At 48.5% G+C, this 21,853-nt stretch overlaps 1 protein-coding gene across 5 annotated transcripts in view; it reads left to right on the plus strand.

Moving 5' to 3' along the window:
• BBS7 (Bardet-Biedl syndrome 7) overlaps positions 1-21,853 on the plus strand; it is a 454,813-nt gene that overhangs the window by 159,408 nt on the left and 273,552 nt on the right. For all 5 annotated transcript variants that reach the window (XR_004538826.1, XM_033938299.1, XM_033938327.1 and 2 more), the window contains one exon: positions 9,699-9,815. Coding sequence is in view for 4 of the 5 variants with exons in the window: in XM_033938299.1 (XP_033794190.1) it covers positions 9,699-9,815 (117 nt within the window). In the remaining variant the exon portion in view is untranslated. The remainder of the gene's footprint in view (positions 1-9,698; positions 9,816-21,853) is intronic.

The raw sequence follows: 21,853 nt of genomic DNA on the forward strand, positions 1-21,853 counted from the left end.
TTACTCCCCTAGAGATCCCACGTGAATATCCCATTTTCTCTTAAAATCTGACACGCTGTTGGCCTCAATCACCTGCTGAGGTAGCTCATTCCAATGATTGACCACCCTTTCGGTGAAGAAGCATCACCATGAAACTTCCCTCCCCTGACTTTCAGCGAGTGACCTCTGGTGGTTGAGGGCCCTGTAAGACAGAAGATATCATCTTCCACCTCTGTACGTCCCGTGATATACTTAAACGTCTCAATCATGTCTCCCCTCTCTCTTCGTTCCTCCAGTGAGTACAGCTGTAATTTATTTAGCCTTTCTTCATACATAAGATCCCTGAGCCCCAAGACCATCCTGGTGGCCATTCGCTGAACCGACTCAATTCGCAACACATCCTTCCGGTAGTGTGGTCTCCAGAATTGAACACAATACTCCAGATGAGGTCTTACCATGGATCTGTACAGCGGCATTATGACTTCAGGTCTTCTGCTAACAAAACCCCTACAGATGCAGCCAATCATTTGTCTTGCCCTGGAGGAAGCCTTCTCCACGTGATTGGCAGCCTTCATATCATCACTAATGATCACTCCTAAATCACGTTCCGCCGTGGTCCTGGCCAAGGTCTCACCATTTAGTGTGTAAGTTCTGCATGGATTTTTTTTACATAGGTGCATCACTTTACATTTTTTAGCATTGAAGCTTAGCTGCCAAGTCGATGACCACTGTTCCAGTAGTAGTAGGTCCTGCGTCATACTGTCAGGGTCACTGCTTTTACCTACTATGTTGCATAGTTTGGCGTTGTCGGCAAACAGTGAGACAGGGGTTTTGTTGATCCTTGCTCTGTATTATTTGTATTTATAAAATGACAATTGTACAGAATATTGTTTCTTTTTATACTTTAATAAAATACATTCAGTATAAAATCATAACTGAGGCTTGTGCGGATTGGATCAGATGGTTTGCGAGGACCGAGCTCGCGAAGACGGGGCAGAAACGGGTTTTTCTTTAGCACTCTCCAGACCAGTAGAGGTTAACTTTACGAATGGGTATATATCTAATCATGACCAGCAGGTGGAGACTGAAAACAAAACTTTGGGACAGTATATCCTAGCCCCTCCTCTCTACTTCCCTCAGTCTTCTTTCAGTCTCCAGCAGGTGTTGAGTGATCTGTACCCATCTCCCTTGGTAGGGCTGTTGGAATTTGTTTAGGGGTTTATTGTCCCTGTTTTTAGCCGGACGGAGCTTGGACGGACTCTGTTTGGGGGTTCGTCCGACCTCGGGGGTGTCAAACCCGGCGGGTCACGAGCGGGGTCCCTCCCCCCACTTCCTCCACCTCCCCATATTTTTTTAGAGGAGCCTCAGCAGTAAGCCTTGCCCCCTAAATCAAGCAAGGCATATTGCTTCGAGAGCCTGTGGAGTCTGTTCTGTAAAAAAAAAAAAAAAAATCCTGAGGTAGTGCTGGTCTGGAGGGTTGTATCCCTTTAAGAAAACTGTATTTTACTGTATTTTTTCAACTAACCGGCACTTTTTTACAGCTAGGTCGCGTATGGAGCAATGAGCACTTCTAAAGGGAAAAAGTGCTCATTGTGCTCCAGACGCGAGGCACTCGCGGCCGGCCTGTGCAAGCGGTGTTCAGGCCGGTGCGGTGGAGGAGCTCCGTCGGCAGCGGCTGCAGGCGCCCAGAGCTCCCCGCCGATGGTGCCTCGCGAGTCGGCAGGGAACGGTGGAGAAGCCCGGTCTTCTCCGTCCGCCCACGGAGGGATTCCCCAAGCCGCCGACGGTCGGGTTTTAGAGGATTCCCTCTCAGCTGATATTTTGACAGCTGATGCCGGCTTGCCTGTTTTAGCGGCTGAGACTATTCAGGTCTCTCAGCCGCTGCAGGCTATGGAGGGAGCTGTTTTGGCGGGAAAGACGCCATCTTCTCTGTCTGGCCCCTCCATTTTGTCTTCCACCTCAGGTGACCTTCCCCCTGTTTTGGCTAAGCAGGGGCAGGTTTCTGCTGGGTCCCCTGCTGTGGCAGGGAGTCCCTTGGGACCCTCGGGGGGTTTTTCCCCTGATTTTTTCTTTTCATTATGCAAAGCCTATTTTCAGGCGGCTGGGGATCCCGGTTGCGCCCAGGGGGTCTCGGGGGGTGGGGTTTCCTCCGCGCTCCCTGCGGCTTTGCCTCTCTCGTCTGACGTGACGTCCCCTCCGCCGCCTCTCTTGTCCAAGCGTCCGCGGGTGTCGTGGGACGAGGATTTGTGGTCGGAGGAACGTGTCGGTCTGGAGGAGGACCTGGACCCTTCTGAGGATTTCCAGGACCCTCTGGAGGGGACGGAGGCTGGCGGCGGGTTGTCGGGTTTCCCGTTCTCCAGTGACGAGGCGTCCGTGGTGCGCCTTTTTCAGAGAGATGAGCTGCCTGACCTTATTCAACAGGTTTCTTCGGCTTTGCGTTTTGAGGACGCGCCGCCGGAGACTCCGCGTGTGGGGGACCCTCTGTTACGAGGGATCCGTTCCGTTTCCCGCTCTTTTCCTATGCATCAGGATATTCGGGATATTATTCTTGAGCAGTGGAAAACGCCGGAGACGCCGTTTCGGCTGGCGTGCAGCATGGCTCGCCTGTATCCCATTCCTGAAGGGGATCGGGCTACGTTAGCTTCGCCAGTCGTGGATGCGGTGGTCTCGGCTATTTCCAAGCGGCATACCGTGCCTGTTGAGGGCGGTTCTGCCTTGCGGGACTCTGAGGAGCGCAAATTGGAGACCATCCTTAAGCAAAATTTTCAAGTCTCTGCCTTTGGGGTCCAGGCGGCTATTTGTGGGGGACTGGTCGCTCGCGCCGTGTTTCGGTGGGCGGAGCGGGTCTTGGATCGAGAGTCTGACGACTGGTCTCTGGTGGATCAGGAGGTAGCGAAGATTGAGATGGCTGCCTCATTCCTCTCGGATGCTCTGTATGACTTGGTGCGGATCTCGGCTAAGTCCATGGCTTTTGGCGTGGCCGCAAGGCGTGTGTTGTGGCTGCGCGCTTGGGCGGCGGATGCTGCGTCCAAAGCTAAGCTTACTAAATTTCCCTTTCGGGGGTCGTTTTTATTTGGAGAGGACTTGGATAAGTTGATTCAGACTCTGTCGGACTCGAAAGTTCCCCGTTTGCCGGAGGACCGTGCCCGCCCGGCGTCTCGGGGTGGTGCGGCCCGGGGGCGTTTGCGGGAATTTCGCAAGTATCGCCCTGGGCGTGGGGCTGCTTCTTTCCAGTCTCCGGGGTTTTCCCGGGGTCGGTTCTTCCAGCGCATGCAGCCCTTTCGGGGGGCCCGTCGGGGGGCAGGGAATCCCTCCGCCGGTTCCCCCGCTTCCCGTCCTGCACAATGACGCCTTGCCGGCGCCCCCCTTGGTTCCGGTGGGGGCCCGGCTGCGCGACTTTTTTCCCAAATGGGCCGAGATCACGTCCGATCAGTGGGTCCTGGAGGTGGTGCGGGACGGTTATGCCCTGGAGTTCGCCCGCTCTCTGCCGGATTTTTTCCTCGCTTCTCCATGTCAGACTCCTGGGAAGACGCTGGCGTTTCGCCAGACCCTTCAGCGCTTGCTAGATCTCAGGGCAGTAGTTCCGGTGCCCCCCCCGGAGTGGGGCACGGGCAGGTACTCCATTTACTTTGTGGTGCCCAAGAAGGAGGGGACTTTTCGGCCCATCCTCGATTTGAAAGGGGTCAACAGGGCTCTCAAGGTTCCCTCTTTCCGTATGGAAACGCTGCGGTCGGTCATTCTGGCGGTTCAGCCGGGGGAGTTTCTCACTTCTCTCGATCTGACGGAGGCCTACTTGCATGTTCCTATTCGGGCCTCTCATCAGCGTTTCCTGCGCTTTGCGATCTTGGGTCGGCACTATCAGTTCTGTGCGCTTCCCTTTGGGCTGGCCACGGCTCCCCGGACGTTCACCAAGGTGATGGTGGTCGTCGCGGCAGCCTTGCGGTCGGAGGGCATCCTGGTACACCCCTACCTGGACGACTGGTTAATTCGGGCCAAGTCGTTGCAGGAAAGCTCCCGGGTTACGGCTCGGGTGGTGGAGTTTCTCCGGTCGCTGGGCTGGGTGGTCAACCTTGCCAAGAGTCGGTTGGTTCCGGCTCAGCGTCTGGAGTACCTCGGGGTGCTGTTCGACACCTCCTTGGGGAAGGTCTTCCTCCCAGAGGCCCGGGTGAGCAAATTGCAGTCTCAGATTCGCCTGCTTTTGGCGTCCCGGTGTCCTCGGGCGCGAGATTTCCTCCAGGTCCTGGGGTCGATGGCGGCGTCCCTGGACGTGGTGAGGTGGGCGCGGGCCCACATGCGTCCTCTCCAGTATGCTCTGCTCCGGAGGTGGTCTCCCCAGAGGCACGGGATGGATGTTCCGGTTCCCCTGCGAGGCTTGGCGCGCTGCAGTCTGCGTTGGTGGCTCCGGACCCCTCACCTAGTTCAGGGGGTGGGTCTGGATCTTCCGCGGTGGACGGTGCTCCTTACGGATGCGAGTCTCCTGGGTTGGGGGGCCCAGTGCCTGGGTCACTCAGCTCAGGGAACCTGGTCCACGGAGGAGGCCTCCTGGTCGATCAACGTGTTGGAGACCAGGGCGGTCCGGCTGGCGCTGTTGGCTTTCCACTCCCTTTTGTTGGGCAAGTCGGTCAGAGTCCTGTCGGACAATGCCACGGCGGTGGCTTATGTCAATCGTCAGGGGGGCACCAAGAGCACTCTGGTGGCGCAGGAGGCGGCTCGGCTCATGGTTTGGGCGGAGTCGCATCTTCTGGACCTCTCGGCCTCTCACATTGCCGGGGTAGAAAACGTTCAGGCGGACTTCCTCAGTCGTCACTTCTTGGATCCGGGAGAGTGGTGTCTCGGCGCCGAGGCGTTTCAGTTGCTAGTGCGTGCTTGGGGGCAGCCCCTGATGGATCTGATGGCTACAAGTGGCAACGCCAAAGTACCCCGCTTCTTCAGTCGTCGCAGGGACGGTCTGGCCGAGGGTCTGTATGCTCTGGTCCAACCGTGGCCAACGGAGGGGCTGTTGTATGTGTTCCCTCCTTGGCCATTAGTGGGCAGAGTACTGCTTCGCATTGTTCGCCATCCGGGGCTGGTGGTCTTGGTGGCTCCGGATTGGCCTCGTCGTCCGTGGTATGCGGATCTGGTGAGGCATCTGGTGGCGGATCCTCTTCCTCTGCCTCTCGGGTGCGATCTTCTGACGCAGGGTCCCATTCCCATGTTCGACCCGTCTCCCTTTTGTCTTACGGCTTGGCTCTTGAAAGGGGCCGCCTGAGTAAGAAGGGATATTCCGACAAGGTGATCTCTACACTTTTGGGGTCCCGGAGGCTTTCTACCTCTCGGGCTTATGTACGGGTTTGGCGTCTTTTTGAGGAATGGTGCCGAGCGCGGGGAGTGGTCTCTTTTCGCGCTTCTCTGCCTAACATTCTAGAGTTTTTGCAGGATGGCCTGGATAGGGGCCTGGCCTGGTCTTCTCTCCGGGTTCATCTGGCGGCCCTGTCGGCTTTTCGGGGGCTGGTGACAGGTCAGCGTTTGTCAGCCATTCCTGATGTGATTCGCTTTCTTAGGGCGGCCAAGTTGATCAGGCCTCCCATAAGGCCCTCGATTCCCTCTTGGGATCTCAATCTGGTTCTCTCTGTTCTAGTGCGCCCTCCTTTCGAGCCGTTGGATGGCTGTTCGTTGAAGGACCTTACGCTGAAGTCGGTCTTTTTGGTGGCCATTACTTCCGCTAGACGGGTGTCTGAGCTACAGGCTTTCTCTTGTAGGGCTCCCTTCCTGGAGTTTTCGAAGGAGCGGGTTGTTTTGCGGCCTGTTCCTTCCTTTCTGCCGAAGGTAGTTTCTCCTTTTCATGTCAATCAATCGGTGGTCCTCCCGGTCTTGGGTAGTCGGGAGGGTTCTTCTGAGCAACGACAGCTGCGCAAGTTGGATGTCGGTCGGGTCCTCCATGCTTATGTGCAGCGGACCCGGGATTTTCGGAGCTCCGATCATCTCTTTGTGCTTCTGGCGGGTCCTCGTCGGGGGGCTGGCGCTTCTAAGGCTACTATTGCGCGCTGGATCAAGGAGATGATTGCTTCCGCTTATCTTCTGAGTCAGAAGCCGGTTCCGGAGTTTCTCAAGGCTCATTCCACTAGGGGTCAGGCGGCTTCTTGGGCTGAGTCGTCGCTAGTGCCTCCGGTGGATATTTGTAAGGCTGCGGTTTGGTCCTCCTTGCATTCATTTGTTCGGCATTATCGGGTAGATGTTCAGGCGCGTCGGGACGCGGTGTTCGGTGAGCGTGTTCTGGTATCGGCCCTTCGGGGGTCCCGCCCGTGAGAGGGACTGCTTTGGTACGTCCCATTCGTAAAGTTAACCTCTACTGGTCTGGAGAGTGCTAAAGAAGGAGAAATTAGGTTCTTACCTGCTAATTTACTTTCTTTTAGCTTCTCCAGACCAGTAGAGGTCCCCACCCTGTCTGTTGTTGTTGTTGTTGGGGCTGTTGCGCGGGCAGTTTTTTTTGGTTTTTGCTGCGGGTTCTAGTATTTTTCTAGGGCCGGGGAGAATTGAAGAACAGCGGCTGTGGCTCGGCTGGCTTAGCTGGCGAGCTGTGGGGACCTTCTTCCTTCGGGAATTTCTCCTCTGCATTTTCCAACAGCATTTTTGGGTATGTTATTTGTTGCTCCTTTCGGAGTATTGTTTTTTCTCTCTGTTGTTTTCCAGTTCTTGGTTCTGCTTGGCTATTCGGCAGACTGAGGGAAGTAGAGAGGAGGGGCTAGGATATACTGTCCCAAAGTTTTGTTTTCAGTCTCCACCTGCTGGTCATGATTAGATATATACCCATTCGTAAAGTTAACCTCTACTGGTCTGGAGAAGCTAAAAGAAAGTAAATTAGCAGGTAAGAACCTAATTTCTCCTTAAATTTCAGTCCTAGTAGTTTGCCGGTCCACAAAATAATTTTTTTTTTTCCGCCGGTCCATAGGTGTAAAAAGGTTGAAGAACACTGGTCTAGTGACCCAGTCAAAGAAACCAATTAGATTAGATTGGCAGGACCTGCCCCTGGTAAATCCGTGTTGGTGGAGATCACGTAGATTTTCCTCGTCTAGGATTTTGTCGAGTTTCTGTTTGATCAGTGTTTCCATGAGTTTGCTCACTATCACCGGTCTGTAATTTGCTGTCTCTGTCCTGCAGCCCTTTTTGTGGAGTGGAATTACGTTAGCCGTTTTCCAATCCAGGGGGACTCTTCCCATGCGTAGGGAAAGATTGAAGAGCGCGGATAGTGGTTCCGCCAGAACTTCACACAGCTCTCTGAGCACCCTGGGGTGTAGGTTGTCTGGTCCCATGGCTTTGTTTACTTTGAGTCTTGAAAGTTCAAAGTAGACGCTACTGGGCATAAACTCGAAATCTTGAAACAGGTCTTATCCCAGGACAAGCAGGCAGGTATTCTCACTAGTGGGTGATGTCATCCGACAGAGCCCCGATACGGACATCTTGAAAGCATGTCTTACTTGAAGAAACTTAGAAGTTTCGAGATGCCCGCACCGCGCATGCGCCAGTGCCTTCCCGCCCGATGTACCGGGCGTGTCTCCTCAGTTCTTTTCTTTCCGCGGAGCTGAGAAGTTTGTCTTCATTCTGCGCTGACTGAATTTCAGTTTTTTGCCTTCTTTAACCCGCGTTTTTGTTTATTTCTTTACATTTATTTCACTTTTATTTTATTTAAAAACGTTCCGAAATCGTGCCGGCCTTGTTCCACGCTCACTGCGCGCTCGTTTAAGCGGCGCTGCTTGCTCTGGGAGTCGATGTTCAAGATGGAGACTGCCAAGGACATCTCTGCTACTGCGGCTGTTGAGGTTTCGCCGGTGCATTTGAAACCTACATCTGCGACTCCTGCATCGAGCATCGTGAAGCCCGCATCGTTTGCCCCGGCTTCAGCTTCGAGTTCAGCATCGGCGCCTGCCTCCGTCTCCTCGGTTCAGGTACCGCCTTCAACTGTCCCTCCCGTGGTCATCAAAGTGCCTAAAGCTAGCAAGCAGAAGCACTTGGCCACGAAGGAACGCGAAGACCGTGCAGGAGGACCCCCTTTCGGTGCGGATCCCTCCATATCGGCTTCGCTTCGGTCCCTGCTAGAAGCTCAGTTTGTCGAGCTTATGCAAACTATGGGACCCCGGCTTATCGCCAACATTCAGGGTGAGATTCCGACCCCGGTTTCAGGGGGCGGTCCGCCCCCTCCCCCTCCTCCTCGTCGTTCGATCTCTCTGCTCGACGAGGGGGATCGGCGGAGGGCGGCGGAATCCTCCAGGAGAGCTTCCCTTCCTGAGATGCCGCCTTTGGAGCCCATCACACCTCCACGACAACAGGGTGCTAGGGCGGCTCCTGATAATCGTAGTCCTGGGCATACTGCATCGCAGGAGGAGTTCTTCCGCACTCCATACCAGACATGGGTGGCGCTGCGTGAATCCGCATCTCTGCCACCTCTGCGATCCACTGCATCGAGCCCTATCCATTCCTTTGAGGCTTCGAAGGATCAATCGATGCATAGAAGATCTCGTTCTCCGTCCCGTCACCGGGAGGGGCATCGATCTCGGCACTCTTCTCGGCACTCCTCACGTCATTCGGAGGTGTCTCCGCAGAAAAAGATGCAGCGTTTGGGGTACTCCTCGTCGGATGTGTCCCAGCCGGAGGGACCAGAGTACGAGGAACCATCTACCTCCTATTCTCCATGCCAATCTCAGATCTCCCTGGACCCGGAGGCTTCCACTTCTTCTAGTCCGTCTCGTCGGCCGGCCTTGGCAGACCAACTGTCTTTCTCATCCTTTCTCCGACAGATGGCGGATGACTTGGATGTGACTTTGGACACTGGGTCCAAATATTCTAAAGAGTATTTGGACACCATGCATTTGCCTCACCCTCCGGCGGAGACACTTCGGCTTCCTTTGCATAAGCTGCTGGACCAGACTTTCATGCGCTGTTTTGAGACACCGTATTCCATGCCTGCAGTTCCCAGTAAATTGGATGCTCGATACCGCATCGTTCACCACAAAGGGTTTGAGGGAGCTCAACTTTCTCATCAGTCCCTTCTAGTCGAGTCCTCTCTCAAGCGTTCTCATCCCTCCCAAGTCTACGCTTCCGTGCCTCCTGGCAGGGAGGGGAGAACGATGGATAAGTTTGGTAGACGTATCTATCAAAACTCGATGATGGCGACTGGAGAAGAGGCCAAATGACGACCATGCAACAAACCGCAAAACGTAGACAAAGTCGCAAGCTGAACTCAATTATGAAGTATTTAAGCCTTTTACACTTATTTAGCTTTTGTGCTACATTTTTCATTGTGTTTGATTTATAGGGACCCTGCTTTTTTGATGTAAAGGTTTTTTTTGTGGTTTCCCTGAAGCAGAAAACGAAACATGGTCTGTGTCGGGACCCCACAAATGTGACACATTTAAGATAATTTGTACTTTTTGAGTTTATGTTGATGGTTATGACTGCACATTATATTTCAACTAAAATTCAAAATATGCAATGATTGGTCGGTGAGGCTGTAAATGCGAGATAAATACCTCACACAGTCTCTGGGTCTCTGAGCATATTTTAACACACTGATACAATAGTTTATTTTTGTAGTTACAACAGTTTTCATGCTGTTTTATATTTTTGCACAAGAGTATTGATATATTAGGTAAAAATGACCTTAGCACATAAGTAAGTGGTAAAATAATAGTAGCTAATGTTGATAATGTCCCCCCCCCCCCCTTAATCTGAACTTTTATGCTTAGGTGAATCTGGTGAAGACCTTTTGTATGGAACATCAGATGGCAAGCTTGGCTTAAGTCAAATCACACAGGCTTATCCAGTGCATAAATGGGAGATCTCTAATGAGAAGAAGAGAGGAGGTATGCATCTCAATAACATTCTCATTCTTCAGTCATTTCTGGAGTACTTTAATTACAAATCCAGAACAAAAACGATAGCACTTTAAAATGTGCCCAAGGAAGAAGGCTAAGAGTTAGAAAGCAAAATGTTTCCTGCACTCTTTACAAATCCTTAACTGAAAGGTGAAAGGCCACTGCTTAGCCCTTCATTGTAGTCCCGGCTACGGGAATGACCCAGACAAGATGTGCACTGTATTTCCAAATCAGACAATACTTTTATCCCAGGACAAGCAGGCAGCATATTCTAACTGATGGGGTGACGTCACCGACGGAGCCCTAGTACGGACCACTTTAAGTGCATTGCCACTTTAAGAACTTTAGAAAGTTTGCGATAGTCCGCACCGCGCATGCGCAAATGCCTTCCCGCCTGACGTAGGCGCACGGTCCAATACACATAACAATTATAATAAAATAATGACAAATATTTTATGAGATAAATTAAATAAAATGAATCCCACCCCCCTCCCTTCTTAATAAGATTTTTATTATGGGAAATTGATTTCAATCATTACAGAAATCTGCTAATGGTCCCCAGATCTTCTGAAACTTGCCAAAATAACCTCTCTGTGTTGCTAATGCATGCTCCATTTTATATATATGGCATACAGAATTCCACCAGAAGTTATAGTTTAACCCAGTGTTTTTCAACCGCTGTTCCGCGGCACACTAGTGTGCACTAGTGTGCACTAGTGTGCAACGAGATGTTGCCTGGTGTGCCGCAGGGCCGCCATCAGGGCAGTACTACCAGTCCTGCATTCAGGGGCCCGGAGCTGACAGGGGGCCCGAGGCAGGGGCGCCAGTAGCTCGCCAAGGCAAAGTGAGTCGATCACCCAGGACTCACTTTGTCTTGGCGATCTAATCTATCGAGCCGATAAGTCTTCTTCTCCCCGACGTCAATTCTGCAGTCAGAGAGGAAGTTCGGGCCAGCCAATCGCTGCCTGGCTGGGCGGAACTTCCTCTCCGATTGCAGAATTGACGTCAGGGAGAGCATGCGTCGGTGTCGGCTTTGGGGCCTGTTATCCATTGGTGGGTCCTGTTCCCCGATGGCAGTGGCAGTGGCTTGGGGAACGGCAGGGAGAAAGAAAGAAAGGGGGCAGGCAGGGAAACAGAAGGAAAGAAGAGAAACAGAAAAAAAGAAAGAAAGGTCAGGGAGAGAGGAAGAAAAAGTTGGGGGAGGGAATGAGGTGTGGAGGAGAGAAAGCATACAGGCTGATAGAAGGGAAGAAAGATTGGATGCACAGTCAGAAGAAGAAAATGCAACCAGAAATCACCAGACAAGGTAGGAAAAATGATTTTATTTTAAATTTAGCAAAGTGGAGGCAGTATTACCACAGTTTTCAAAGGAATTTGCCCAAATAACTTAATAGTTAACTGGGTAAATTCCCAGAGATGAAAACTTCCCTTCACTTACTATGCACAGTTCTGAATTTATATCTGCTGTCTATATTTTACAATATGGTCACCTTTTACTAAACCGCAATAGTGGTTTTTAGCGCAGGGAGCCTATGAGCGTCAAGAGCAGCGCTGGGCATTCAGCGCAGCTCCCTGCGCTAAAAACTGCTATTGTGGTTTAATAAAAAGGATGGAGGGTATATTTGTCTATTTTTGTATGCTATAAAAACCAAATACAGAGAGAGACTGAGAGCTGTTGACGAAGAGCTACGTGTGTGTCTTTCTTCGATTCCAGCCAGAATATCAGCTTTGTGTTCAGCCAAACAGGCCCAGGTTTCGCACTGAATAAAGTATTTTATAATTTTTCACTATTCTGTTTACTTAATATTTCATAATAAAGTAATTATAAAATACTTTCTTTGTGTTTATTTGATTCCTATTCAAGAGAATTACTTTATATATAGTCAATATAGGCACAGAGTTAAATTTTTTAACATTTTCTAATGGTGGTGTGCCTCGTGATTTTTTTCATGAAACAAGTGTGCCTTTGCCCAAAAAAGGTTGAAAAACACTAGTTTAACCTATCATAATTTTTCCAGTTATATGTAATTTGTTGTACTGCTACCCCAGTCAATATAAATAAAAGTTTGTTATTTTTTGAAGAAATTTGACTCTCTGCTCTCATTGCTGTGCCGAATAAGATAGTATCATAAGTCAAGGCTACTGGGTTTTCCAACATCCTATTTATTTGAGGCCAAATTGAATTCCAGAATAATGATATGAATGGGCAATAGAATAATAAATGATCTAATGTCCCAGCCTCAAGATGACAGTGCCAACATCTATTAGACCTAGAGCTATCTAATTCTTGTAAGCGAACAGGGGTCCAAAAAGCTCTATGCAAAAGAAAAAACCATGTTTGTCTCATAGATGCTGACACTGTACATCTTAACCTCCAAGACCAAAGTCGTGGCCATTGAGATGCAGTAATCTGGTGCTTAATCTCAATGCTCCAAATATCCCTAAGACCATGTTTTGGTTTTTTATTTACAAATTCAGCTATTAATTTATATCACCTTGCGGCCTGGTGACCCATAGAGTCCATTTGAAAACATATGAATTCTAGGCTATGATAATTAATAAGACTATTGCATTCAGGGAACCCTGCCTGAATGGCCTGCTTCAATTGCAACCATCTAAAATATTGTGATTTATTTAAACCACATTTATGTTGCAATTGTGAAAACTCAAGCAGTTTACCATTATTTATTACATCTTCTAAAATACGTATTCCTGCCAACATCCAATGTTTCCAGATGATTTTAAAACCGCCGACCTTGATCTTAGGGTTTAGCCAAATCATTTGAGTTGTTGATTTATTTATTGGACTAGGAGTTAGATTACTTATATACCTTAAAGTTTTCCAGGTATCAACAAATATTTTGTGTTCCTTGTATAACCTTGGCATTTGGATACTAACAACATGACCAAGACGCAAAGGAAACATGAGTCTCCATTCTAGCCAGAACCAGTCTGGTATATTATCAGTGGGCTCTGAGAGGATCCAATACATATATTGTATTTACAGTGATACATAAAAGGAATTCAAGTGTATGTTTTATGTGATCTTTTAAAATTTCTATGTTACACTTGTTGATATATGAAAATGAATAAAAAATTTAAAACGGAAAACGAAAATAGTTTCTGCAGAGCTAAGACGTCGCTTGTCAACGGTCATTGATATTTTTTCGCTGCCTTCCCGCTCACGCGGCTTTTTTTCAGCTTTTGTTTTCTTTTTCTTTTAGTTTAAAGTTTTACTTTTGCGGTTGCGGCCCAGCGGGGCCTGTTTCACGCCTCAAGCCTCGACTTGATTTTTCCAAGGCCATTTTTCCATCCATGTCCCATCCACAAATGGGTTTTAAAAAGTGCAAATGGTGTGCTTGCCCTATTTCTCTCACTGACCTGCATCATTGGTGCCTCCAGTGTTTGGGGCCAGACCACAGGGCTGATTCGTGCACCTGTTGTTCTTCCCTTCAAAGAGGACCCTCAAGAACTGTCAAATTCAACAGTGTTTGCTTTTCGGGCCCGGTATGGAGGGAGGTTCAGCACCGGTTCCGGCGTCAGAATTCACATCGAAATCGGCGTCACATCACTCGACGTCGCTGGAATCCACCTCGTTGTCGCAGCCAGTGGGTAAGCCGGCTAAGAAGCCTTCTCCCACCCCTTCAGGCCCTCAGGTCGCTTCAGCAGTGAGCCAAGTCCTGCAGACATCGAGGTGCTCTAAAAAACGCTCGACTCTGATTGAGGTGAGTGCCTCTTCATTGGCCTCCTTATCTCCAGAGCGCAAAGTGGCACCAAAGGTACCGGTGAAAAACCCAGCGGTACTGGTGCAGACTCTTCAGCAGTAAATTGAAGCAGTGCTGCAAGTCCAGTTACGGGAGCAATTGCAACTCTTACTCCCTGTCATTGCGACACTGGCTCCTTCGGTGCCAGTCCGATCTGTGCCTTTGCTATTGGCATCGACCCTTGCGGCACCGGTTCAGTCTGACCTTTTGTTGCCGGCACCAACCCTTGCGGAACCGGTTCGGTCTGATTCTTTTGTGGAACTGGTATCTACTGCCTCGGCACCAAAGCGAAAGCCTTCTTCGGTGTCAGTGGGCTTGTTTCAAGATCCGATGTTGGGTGCAGCTCAACATCATCTTTCTTCACATCGAGAAGGAAGTCAGGGAACTCGAGGAGTTAATTGAGGAGGCCTACAGGAGGAGGGTGGAAGAACACGAGCATCAGAGGAAAGATGAAGATACACCCACATGGGATGGAGAACAAGAAGAAGATGACTCCAAGGAAGAAACCCAAAGAGGGATCCAGCTGGAAGGGGAGGCAAGGTCATGCTGATGCCTTGAAGAAGCAGCGGAACACACCGAGGACCATAGACCTGTGACCGGAGCGAAAACTGAAGAAGGGAAAGTCTGCGATCCTAGTAGGAGACTAGAGAGTTGCGCGGGGACAGAAATCCCACCCGTCCCCGTGAGGAATCTCTCTGTCCCCATTCGTCCCTACGAGGAATCCCCTCTGTCCCCAGAAACTTCAGAAATAGTTATTTCATTTAATTATGCTACTGAATTAAGGCTCTGGTAGAGACCCATTTACAAATAAGCAAAGATACTTTATTAATTTGGAAATATTAATTGGGAAGAATACATACTTTGTAAGCGGGTTTCTACCAGAGCCTCTACTGTAAATATAAAATATAACTACTCAGCTGATGAGAACTCCAAAGCTGTCAGCTGAGGACTTCCTTTGCAGTTGGCCGGGGGTCCCTTTTGCCAAGCTTGGCAGGCAGTAGTAGCGTCCCTGAGTCACAGATGCTGGCACCTCAATGGCTCATGGATGCTGCCAGTGACTGCTGTGCTTGATGGAGGGGAGTTCTGGCCGTCTCTAGAGGAGGTCCTCTGCTGGCGGTGCTTGGGGATCCCCACCAGCCACAGCAAGGGCAAGCAAGTACTTCAACACTGTAGAAATAAAACCAGAAATGCATTTCCTTTTCTTTTGAACACAATACAAAGACATCTGCTATATACATTTCCCAAAGCTAACATATATTAGTCAATAAATTCTGTTTTTTACCTTTGTTGTCTGTAGACTTCAGTTTCCGAAGTAGGCGTTCATGGGGTACCTTGTCAAAGGCTTTTTGGAAATCTAAATATACGATGTCTATGGGATCCCCTTCGTCCATCCGTTTGTTAATTCCTTCGAAGAACTGCAGTAAGTTCGTTAGACAAGATCTCCCCTTGCAGAAGCCATGTTGGCTTGTGATTAGAAGTTTATTTCTTTCAAAATGCTCCATCGATGCTGTCTTATCAGCGCTTCCGCCATTTTCCCCAGAACCGAGTTCAGACTCACTCTGTCACCTCTCGATCCCTTTTTAAAGATGGGCATAACATTGGCTATCTTCCAATCCTCCGGGATCACTCCTGTTTTCAGGGATAGATTGCAAATTTGCTGTAGTAGTTCTGCTATTTCCTCCTTTAGTTCTTTCAGAACCCTTGGGTGGATTCCATCCGGGCCCGGCGATTTGTCAGTTTTTAATTTTTCTAACTGCCTGCGTACATCTTCAAGGCTTACTTCCATGGATGTTAATTTATCTGTTTGGTCTCCTTTGAAGATTTGCTCAGGTTCCGGTATGTTGGATGTGTCCTCTTTTGTAAATACAGACAAAAAGAACATGTTTAGTCTTTCTGCCACTTCTTTCTCCTCCTTCACCACTCCCTTCCTATCTCTGTCATCCAGCGGTCCCACTTCCTCCCTAGCCGGCTGCTTCCCTTTAACATATCTGAAGAATGGTTTTAAATTTCATGCTTCCTTGGCTAGCCTTTCTTCATATTCTCTTTTGGCTTTTCTAACCACATGGTGACATTCTTTTTGATACTTCCTGTGCTCTTTCCAGTTTTCTTCAGTTTTGCCCTTTTTCCATTTCCTGAATGAATTCTTCTTATCATCTATTGTTTTCTTCACTTCTTTGGTTATCCATGCCGGGTCTTTTGTTCTATTCTTTTTGCACCCTTTTTTGAATCTTGGGATATGCAGATTTTGCGCCTCGATCACCGTGTCCTTGAATAAAGACCAGGCTTGCTCTACAGTTTGCCATTTCTTTGAGGTGTTCCTAAGTTTCTTCTTTACTATTACTCTCATCGCTTTGTAGTTTCCTTTCTTGAAGTTAAAAGATGTCGCAATGGTTCTCTTTTCCTTTGGTATTCCTACTTCAACTTTGAACTTGATCATATTGTGATCGCTGTTTCCCAATGGTCCCACTACTTCCACTTCCTTCACAGGTCCTCTTAGCCCATTTAGAATTAGATCTAGAATGGCATTCCCTCTCGTCGGTTCTCTGACAAGTTGATCCATGAAGCAATCCTGTATAGCCTCCAGGAATTCGGTCTGTCTAGCGCATTTTGAGCTTCCAAGTCTCTAGTCTATCCCGGGATATTTGAAGTCTCCCATAATAATCATGTTACCACTTTTGCATTCTCGCTTCATTTTGGCTTCCATTTCTTCATCAATAGCTTCGGTTTGCCCAGGTGGACGATAGTACAGGCCCATCTTTATCTCGGGCCCTTTCCTTCCCGGTATTTTAACTCATAGTGATTCCAAATTGTTGGTCCCCGCTGCTGTGTCCACTCTGGTCGAGTGTATGCTTTCTTTTATGTATAGGGCTATTCCTCCTCCTTTCTGACCTGATCTGTCTTGGCAATAGAGTTTGTATCCCGGCAGTGCTGTATCCCATTTGTTTTCTTCATTCCACCATGTTTCGGAGGCCCCAATGATGTCCATGTTCTCAGTTTTGGCCATGACTTCTAATTTCCCCATTTTGTTCCTTAGGCTCCTTGCATTAGTATATATGCAGTTTAGGTCCTGGTATTTTTTTGTCTTCATTTCCTTTCCTTGTGCTTCGAACTTTATTTTCTTCTCTTGTGCTGCAATCCTTTTATCCTCCTCTTCTGGGTTAGTCAACTCCTGTGTTTTGCCCGTTGTTTCTTCCCAGCATTTTTCACTCTTAGTATCTTCGCGGGATACCTTCTTCCGAATCGTTGACACTTGGTCTACTGTCGGCTTTCCCTTTCTTCTTAGTTTAAAGCCTGTTCTATTCCTTTCTTGACGTTGTTTGCTAGAAGTCTAGTTCGCGCCGCGCTCAGATGCAGTCCATTTCTTCTGAAGAGCTTGCTCTTACCCCAAAACGTTGTCCAGTTTCTCACGAAGTGGAACCCCTCTTCCTCACACCATCTCCTCATCCAAGCATTATGCTTTCCATTTTTCATTTTATCTTAAACACTTAGTCAAGCAAGTGTCTACACTACACTACAAAAATATTTATCTGAGTGTAAGGTACCTATTTTGCAAAAGTACATTTCTAGTTTGCTGCAACTGAGAAAGTTTTTGTTACGCTCTATTTATGACACTTTTGAGCTCACATCTCGAGCTACAACCATGGCTGTGGCTATGCAGCTTGGCTTAGGGTGTCTGAGCTGGATGTCTGGCCAATGCTCCTTGCTTGGGCAATGAACGTTTTGGAGAGTCTTTAAATACCACCACCCAAAAGTTATCAGCTCATGAAACCAGGTGGGATACTTTGGTTAAGAACTAGAAAAAGCCTCCACCTGCTTGTCCTTTCAGACAACAGTCTTCCTATCAACGTCGTTTTGCTGCTAGGCCTCTGCAGCCAGCTCAGTCTCAACCTCGTAGACAAAGGCAACAGCAGCAGCAACAACAGCAGAAACAACAGGCTGCGCAACCTAAAGCTACAAGCCTTTTTGACCTGTTTCTTCGGAGCATAGCCAGTCTCATAATTTCTCAACCTTTATCTCAGCCCATTGGAGGTTGTCTTCAGTTGTTCATAAATCGTTGGGAATTTATAACCTTGGATCTTTGGGTCCTCAACATCATTCGTCTCTCAATTTCCAGACTCTTCCACCAGACAGTCCTCCAAGAGATTCTGCTTTGGACCCTGCACAGTCCTCCCTTCTTCTGCAGGAGGTGGAATTCCTTCTTCTAGTGAATGCCATTGAGGAAGTTCCTCTCGATCAGCAGGGCCAGGGATTCTATTCCCGTTACTTGTTAGTACCCAAGAAGACCGGGGGACTGAGACCAGTGTTCCCGCTAAGCTGCGTTGGCCTGCGCTCGCGCACAAAATATTACATCGCAGCGCAAAGTTTCTCTTCACAGCGCACACACGCGTCGGTAAGGTAAGGGGACGCATTGGGGGGATTGCACTTCCCCACAATTGCCATGCTTCGGTTCCTCTTCTTCCTTCCTTCCTCCCCCCCCCCCCCCCCCGCGGGACCCTGCGGCACCATCAACTCTTACTCCCTCTAATGTCGGCCCTGCAGCTCCAGACTTCCTCGCACCTTCTCCCCTCCCCCTTTGGATCGCTATTATTTTAAATGTTATAGCCGCGGAGTTGTATCCATCAGTGGAGATGTCTAACCTCGGCCTGCCCCGGAACTCTTACTGCAGCAGACGCCCGTCTAGGCAGGAACAGGAAGTCACTGTTGCAGTAAGAGTTCCGGGGCAGGCCGAGGTTAGACATCTCCACTGATGGATACAACTCCGCGGCTATAACATTTAAAATAATAGCGATCCAAAGGGGGAGGGGAGAAGGTGCGAGGAAGTCTGGAGCTGCAGGGCCGACATTAGAGGGAGTAAGAGTTGATGGTGCCGCAGGGTCCCGCGGGGGGGGGGGGGGAGGAAGGAAGGAAGAAGAGGAACCGAAGCATGGCAATTGTGGGGAAGTGCAGAGCTGCAGGGAAGAGTGTTGCGGTACCCAGCTGGAGGGAGAAGGAAGATGAGGGAGGGAATTAAAGGAGATGCCAGGGCTTGGAGCGTAGGAGGAAGGTATGCCAGTCTAAGGGAAAAGGAAGGGGGAGATGTGAGAGCATGGAGGGGGAGCGAAAGATGGAAGAAAAGGAAAGGAGAGAGATGCCAGAGAATCAGGGAAGGGGAGATACCAGACTATGAGGAGAGGTGTGGGAGAGGGAAGGCGAGGAGAGAGATGCCAGACCAATGGGGTGAAAGGAGAGATGGAAGGGGGAGGCATACAGTTTCTGGAAGGGGCATAGAAGGAGAGAAGATGCCATATAGGGGAAGAGAGACGGCAGACAGTGGATGGAAGGAAGAGAGTTACAAGAAGATGAGGAAAGGAGAAACCACAGAAGACAAAGGTAGAAAAAAATTTCTATTTATTTATTGCTTTAGGAGACATGTGTCACTGTTTCTGTGAAGCATTGTATGCAGAGTCCAGCTTCTTGCTGGTTCAATTTAACCTTTGTCTATGTATTTTTATTTTATCCCCCCTTTTACAAAACTGTGAAGCGTTTTTAGCACCAGCCTTGGTGGTAGCAGCTCTGATGCTCAGAATTTTATGAGCATCAGAGCTGTTACCTCCGTAGCTAAAATCCACACTACAGTTTTGTAAAAGAGGGAGGGGTTAGTTTGTGATTACATATTCCTTACTAGGCGAAGGTGTTTTCTGTGTTCTGTGTGTTCGAAAGACATGGTTTTCTGTTAGGATTGACGGTGTAGGATTGATCTGTGCTGGTCTGGCTTGTTTAGTTTTACAATGGGTGTATTGATGTACTGCTCACTGCAATATGTAAGATGCTGCCTTTTCCTAGGTACTCATGTGTGACGTGTGGTTTGTTACTAAAAATCATGTTTTTCTTACAGATGGGGGGGGGGGTGCCAAAAAATGATGGGCCCCGGATGTTACATATGCTAGGTACGCCACTGTATGTAAAGATACCTGAAAGCTGGCGTAGCAAAAACTTCTAAGTTTTGAGTATTTAACCCTCCCACAATCTCACGGGCACTCGTTTCAAGTTTATTGAGATTTTGATTTAAACGCAATATCAAATATTTTCAATGCGTATAACAAAAATAAATTTGGGGAAATAAATAAAACCATTTGAACCAGTGTTCCCGCTAAGCTGCGCTGGCGTGCGCTGGCGCACAAAATATTACATCGCAGCGCACACGTTTCTCGTCACAGCGCACGATCGGAAGAGGCGTACGGCAGATGGCAGGGCGGCGAGAGGAGAATCGGGCGAGTTGGCTCATAACTTGCTGGCGCCCGATATTTTTGGCTCACGGTGAAAAAAGTTTGCTCACAACACCCGCCCGCTTAGAGGGAACACTGACTGAGACCCATCCTGTATCTCAGAGCTCTCAAATTCAAATGCTCTGCTTTATCCTCTTTTCAATCGGAAGGACTGGCTTTGCTCCCTAGACCTCAAAGAAGCCTACACACATATCCCGATTCATCCGGCTTCCAGGAAGTACCTCAGGTTTCAAATCAATTGTTGTCATTACCAATATAAGGTACTTCCCTTCGGCCTGGCATCTTCTCCCAGAGTATTCACGAAGTGCCTTATTGTAATGGCTGCATCTCTCCAGTTACACAGTCTTCAAGTCTTTCCTTACCTGGACGACTGGTTGATCAAGGCTGTTTAATCTCAGGAAGTGGTCCAAGCAACATCTCAGACCATTTCTTTTCTTCAGATTCTGGGATTCAAAGTCAACTTCCCCAAATCACATCTCATTCTGACTCAGTGTCTTCAGTTCATTGGAGCAATTCTTGACACCACTCTCATGAGAGCGTTTCTTCCGCCAGATCAGCTTTAGACTCTCATCCGTCTCTGTCAGCAATTACTTCTGCTTCAAACCATCTCTGCCAGACACATGATGGTTCTTCTAGGCTACATGGCTTCAACTGTCCATGCCACACCACTGGAAAGACTCCATCTGCACACTCCTCAGTGAACTCTGGCTTCCCAGTGGTCTCAAGCAACGGATCGTCTTTCACAGCACATATCTGTGACATCTCTTCTGCAGTTGCTTCAATGGTGGATGACCTCATCCAATCTTTCCAGAGGTCTCCTTTTTCACTTGCCCCTTCATCACAAGATCATCATGACAGACACGTCTCCTTATGCCTGGGGGGCACATATGGACGATCTGCAGTCTCAGGGTCTTTGGACCGCCAGAGAGAGGAAATTTCACATCAATTTCCTAGAACTCAGATCGATGTTTTATGCCCTCAAGGCTTTTCAACATATCATCTACCCTCAAGTCCTCCTCCTATGCATGGACAATCAAGTAGCAATGTACTACTACAACAACAGCAACAATCGCTTCTACATCCCAACCTGCAGTCTCTATGCTTGACAGCTTGGTTTCTCTCGGGCTGAGTTCTTCTCAAATTCTCCTCTCTCAATCTGTTTGTCAGATTATTGATACCTTCAGGAAACCAGCTACACAGCAATATTACCAACAAAAGTGGACTCAGTTTTCTTCCTGGTGTCGTCTTCATCATCATGGCCCAACTTCCTTGGCAGTGGAATTGGTGTTGGATTATTTTCTTTATTTGTCTGACTCTGGACTTAAATCTGCATCCATTAGAGTCCATCTCAGTGCTATTACTGCTTATCATGCACCAGTACAGGGAAAACCTCTTACTGCTCATCCTTTGGTCTCCAGATTCAAGAAAGGGCTTTTCAATGTGAAACCACCTCTCAAGCCTCCACCTGTCGTCTGGGACCTTAATGTGGTGCTTTCCAGTCTGATTTAAAATTTCTTACCTGGAAAGTAGTCTTTCTTATTGTGCTCACCTCTGCCAGGTCTAGTAGCAGATCCACCTTTCACAGTTTTCCATCATGATAGGGTGGTTCTGCGTACACATCCAAAGCTGCTTCCAAAAGTTGTCTCTGACTTTCTTTTTTTTAATAATTTTTTATTCATTTTCACATAGTAACATAGAAACATAGAAATAGACGGCAGATAAGGGCCACGGCCCATCTAGTCTGCCCACCCCAATGATCCTCCCCTACCTTTCTCTGTGAATAGATCCCACGTGTCTATCCCAATTTGGCCTTAAAATCAGGCACGCTGCTGGCCTCAATAACCTGAAGTGGAAGACTATTGAGGCCAGCAGTGTAAGGCCAAGTGTAACATAGAAACACATTTGACCTTATATAACATCACTTGATTAACTTACATGTATCACATAAATATAATGAATAAACCCCCCCAACCCTGATAATGCATATATTATATAA

Source organism: Geotrypetes seraphini, chromosome 1 (genome assembly GCF_902459505.1).
Source record: "Geotrypetes seraphini chromosome 1, aGeoSer1.1, whole genome shotgun sequence".
Taxonomy (NCBI): domain Eukaryota; kingdom Metazoa; phylum Chordata; class Amphibia; order Gymnophiona; family Dermophiidae; genus Geotrypetes; species Geotrypetes seraphini.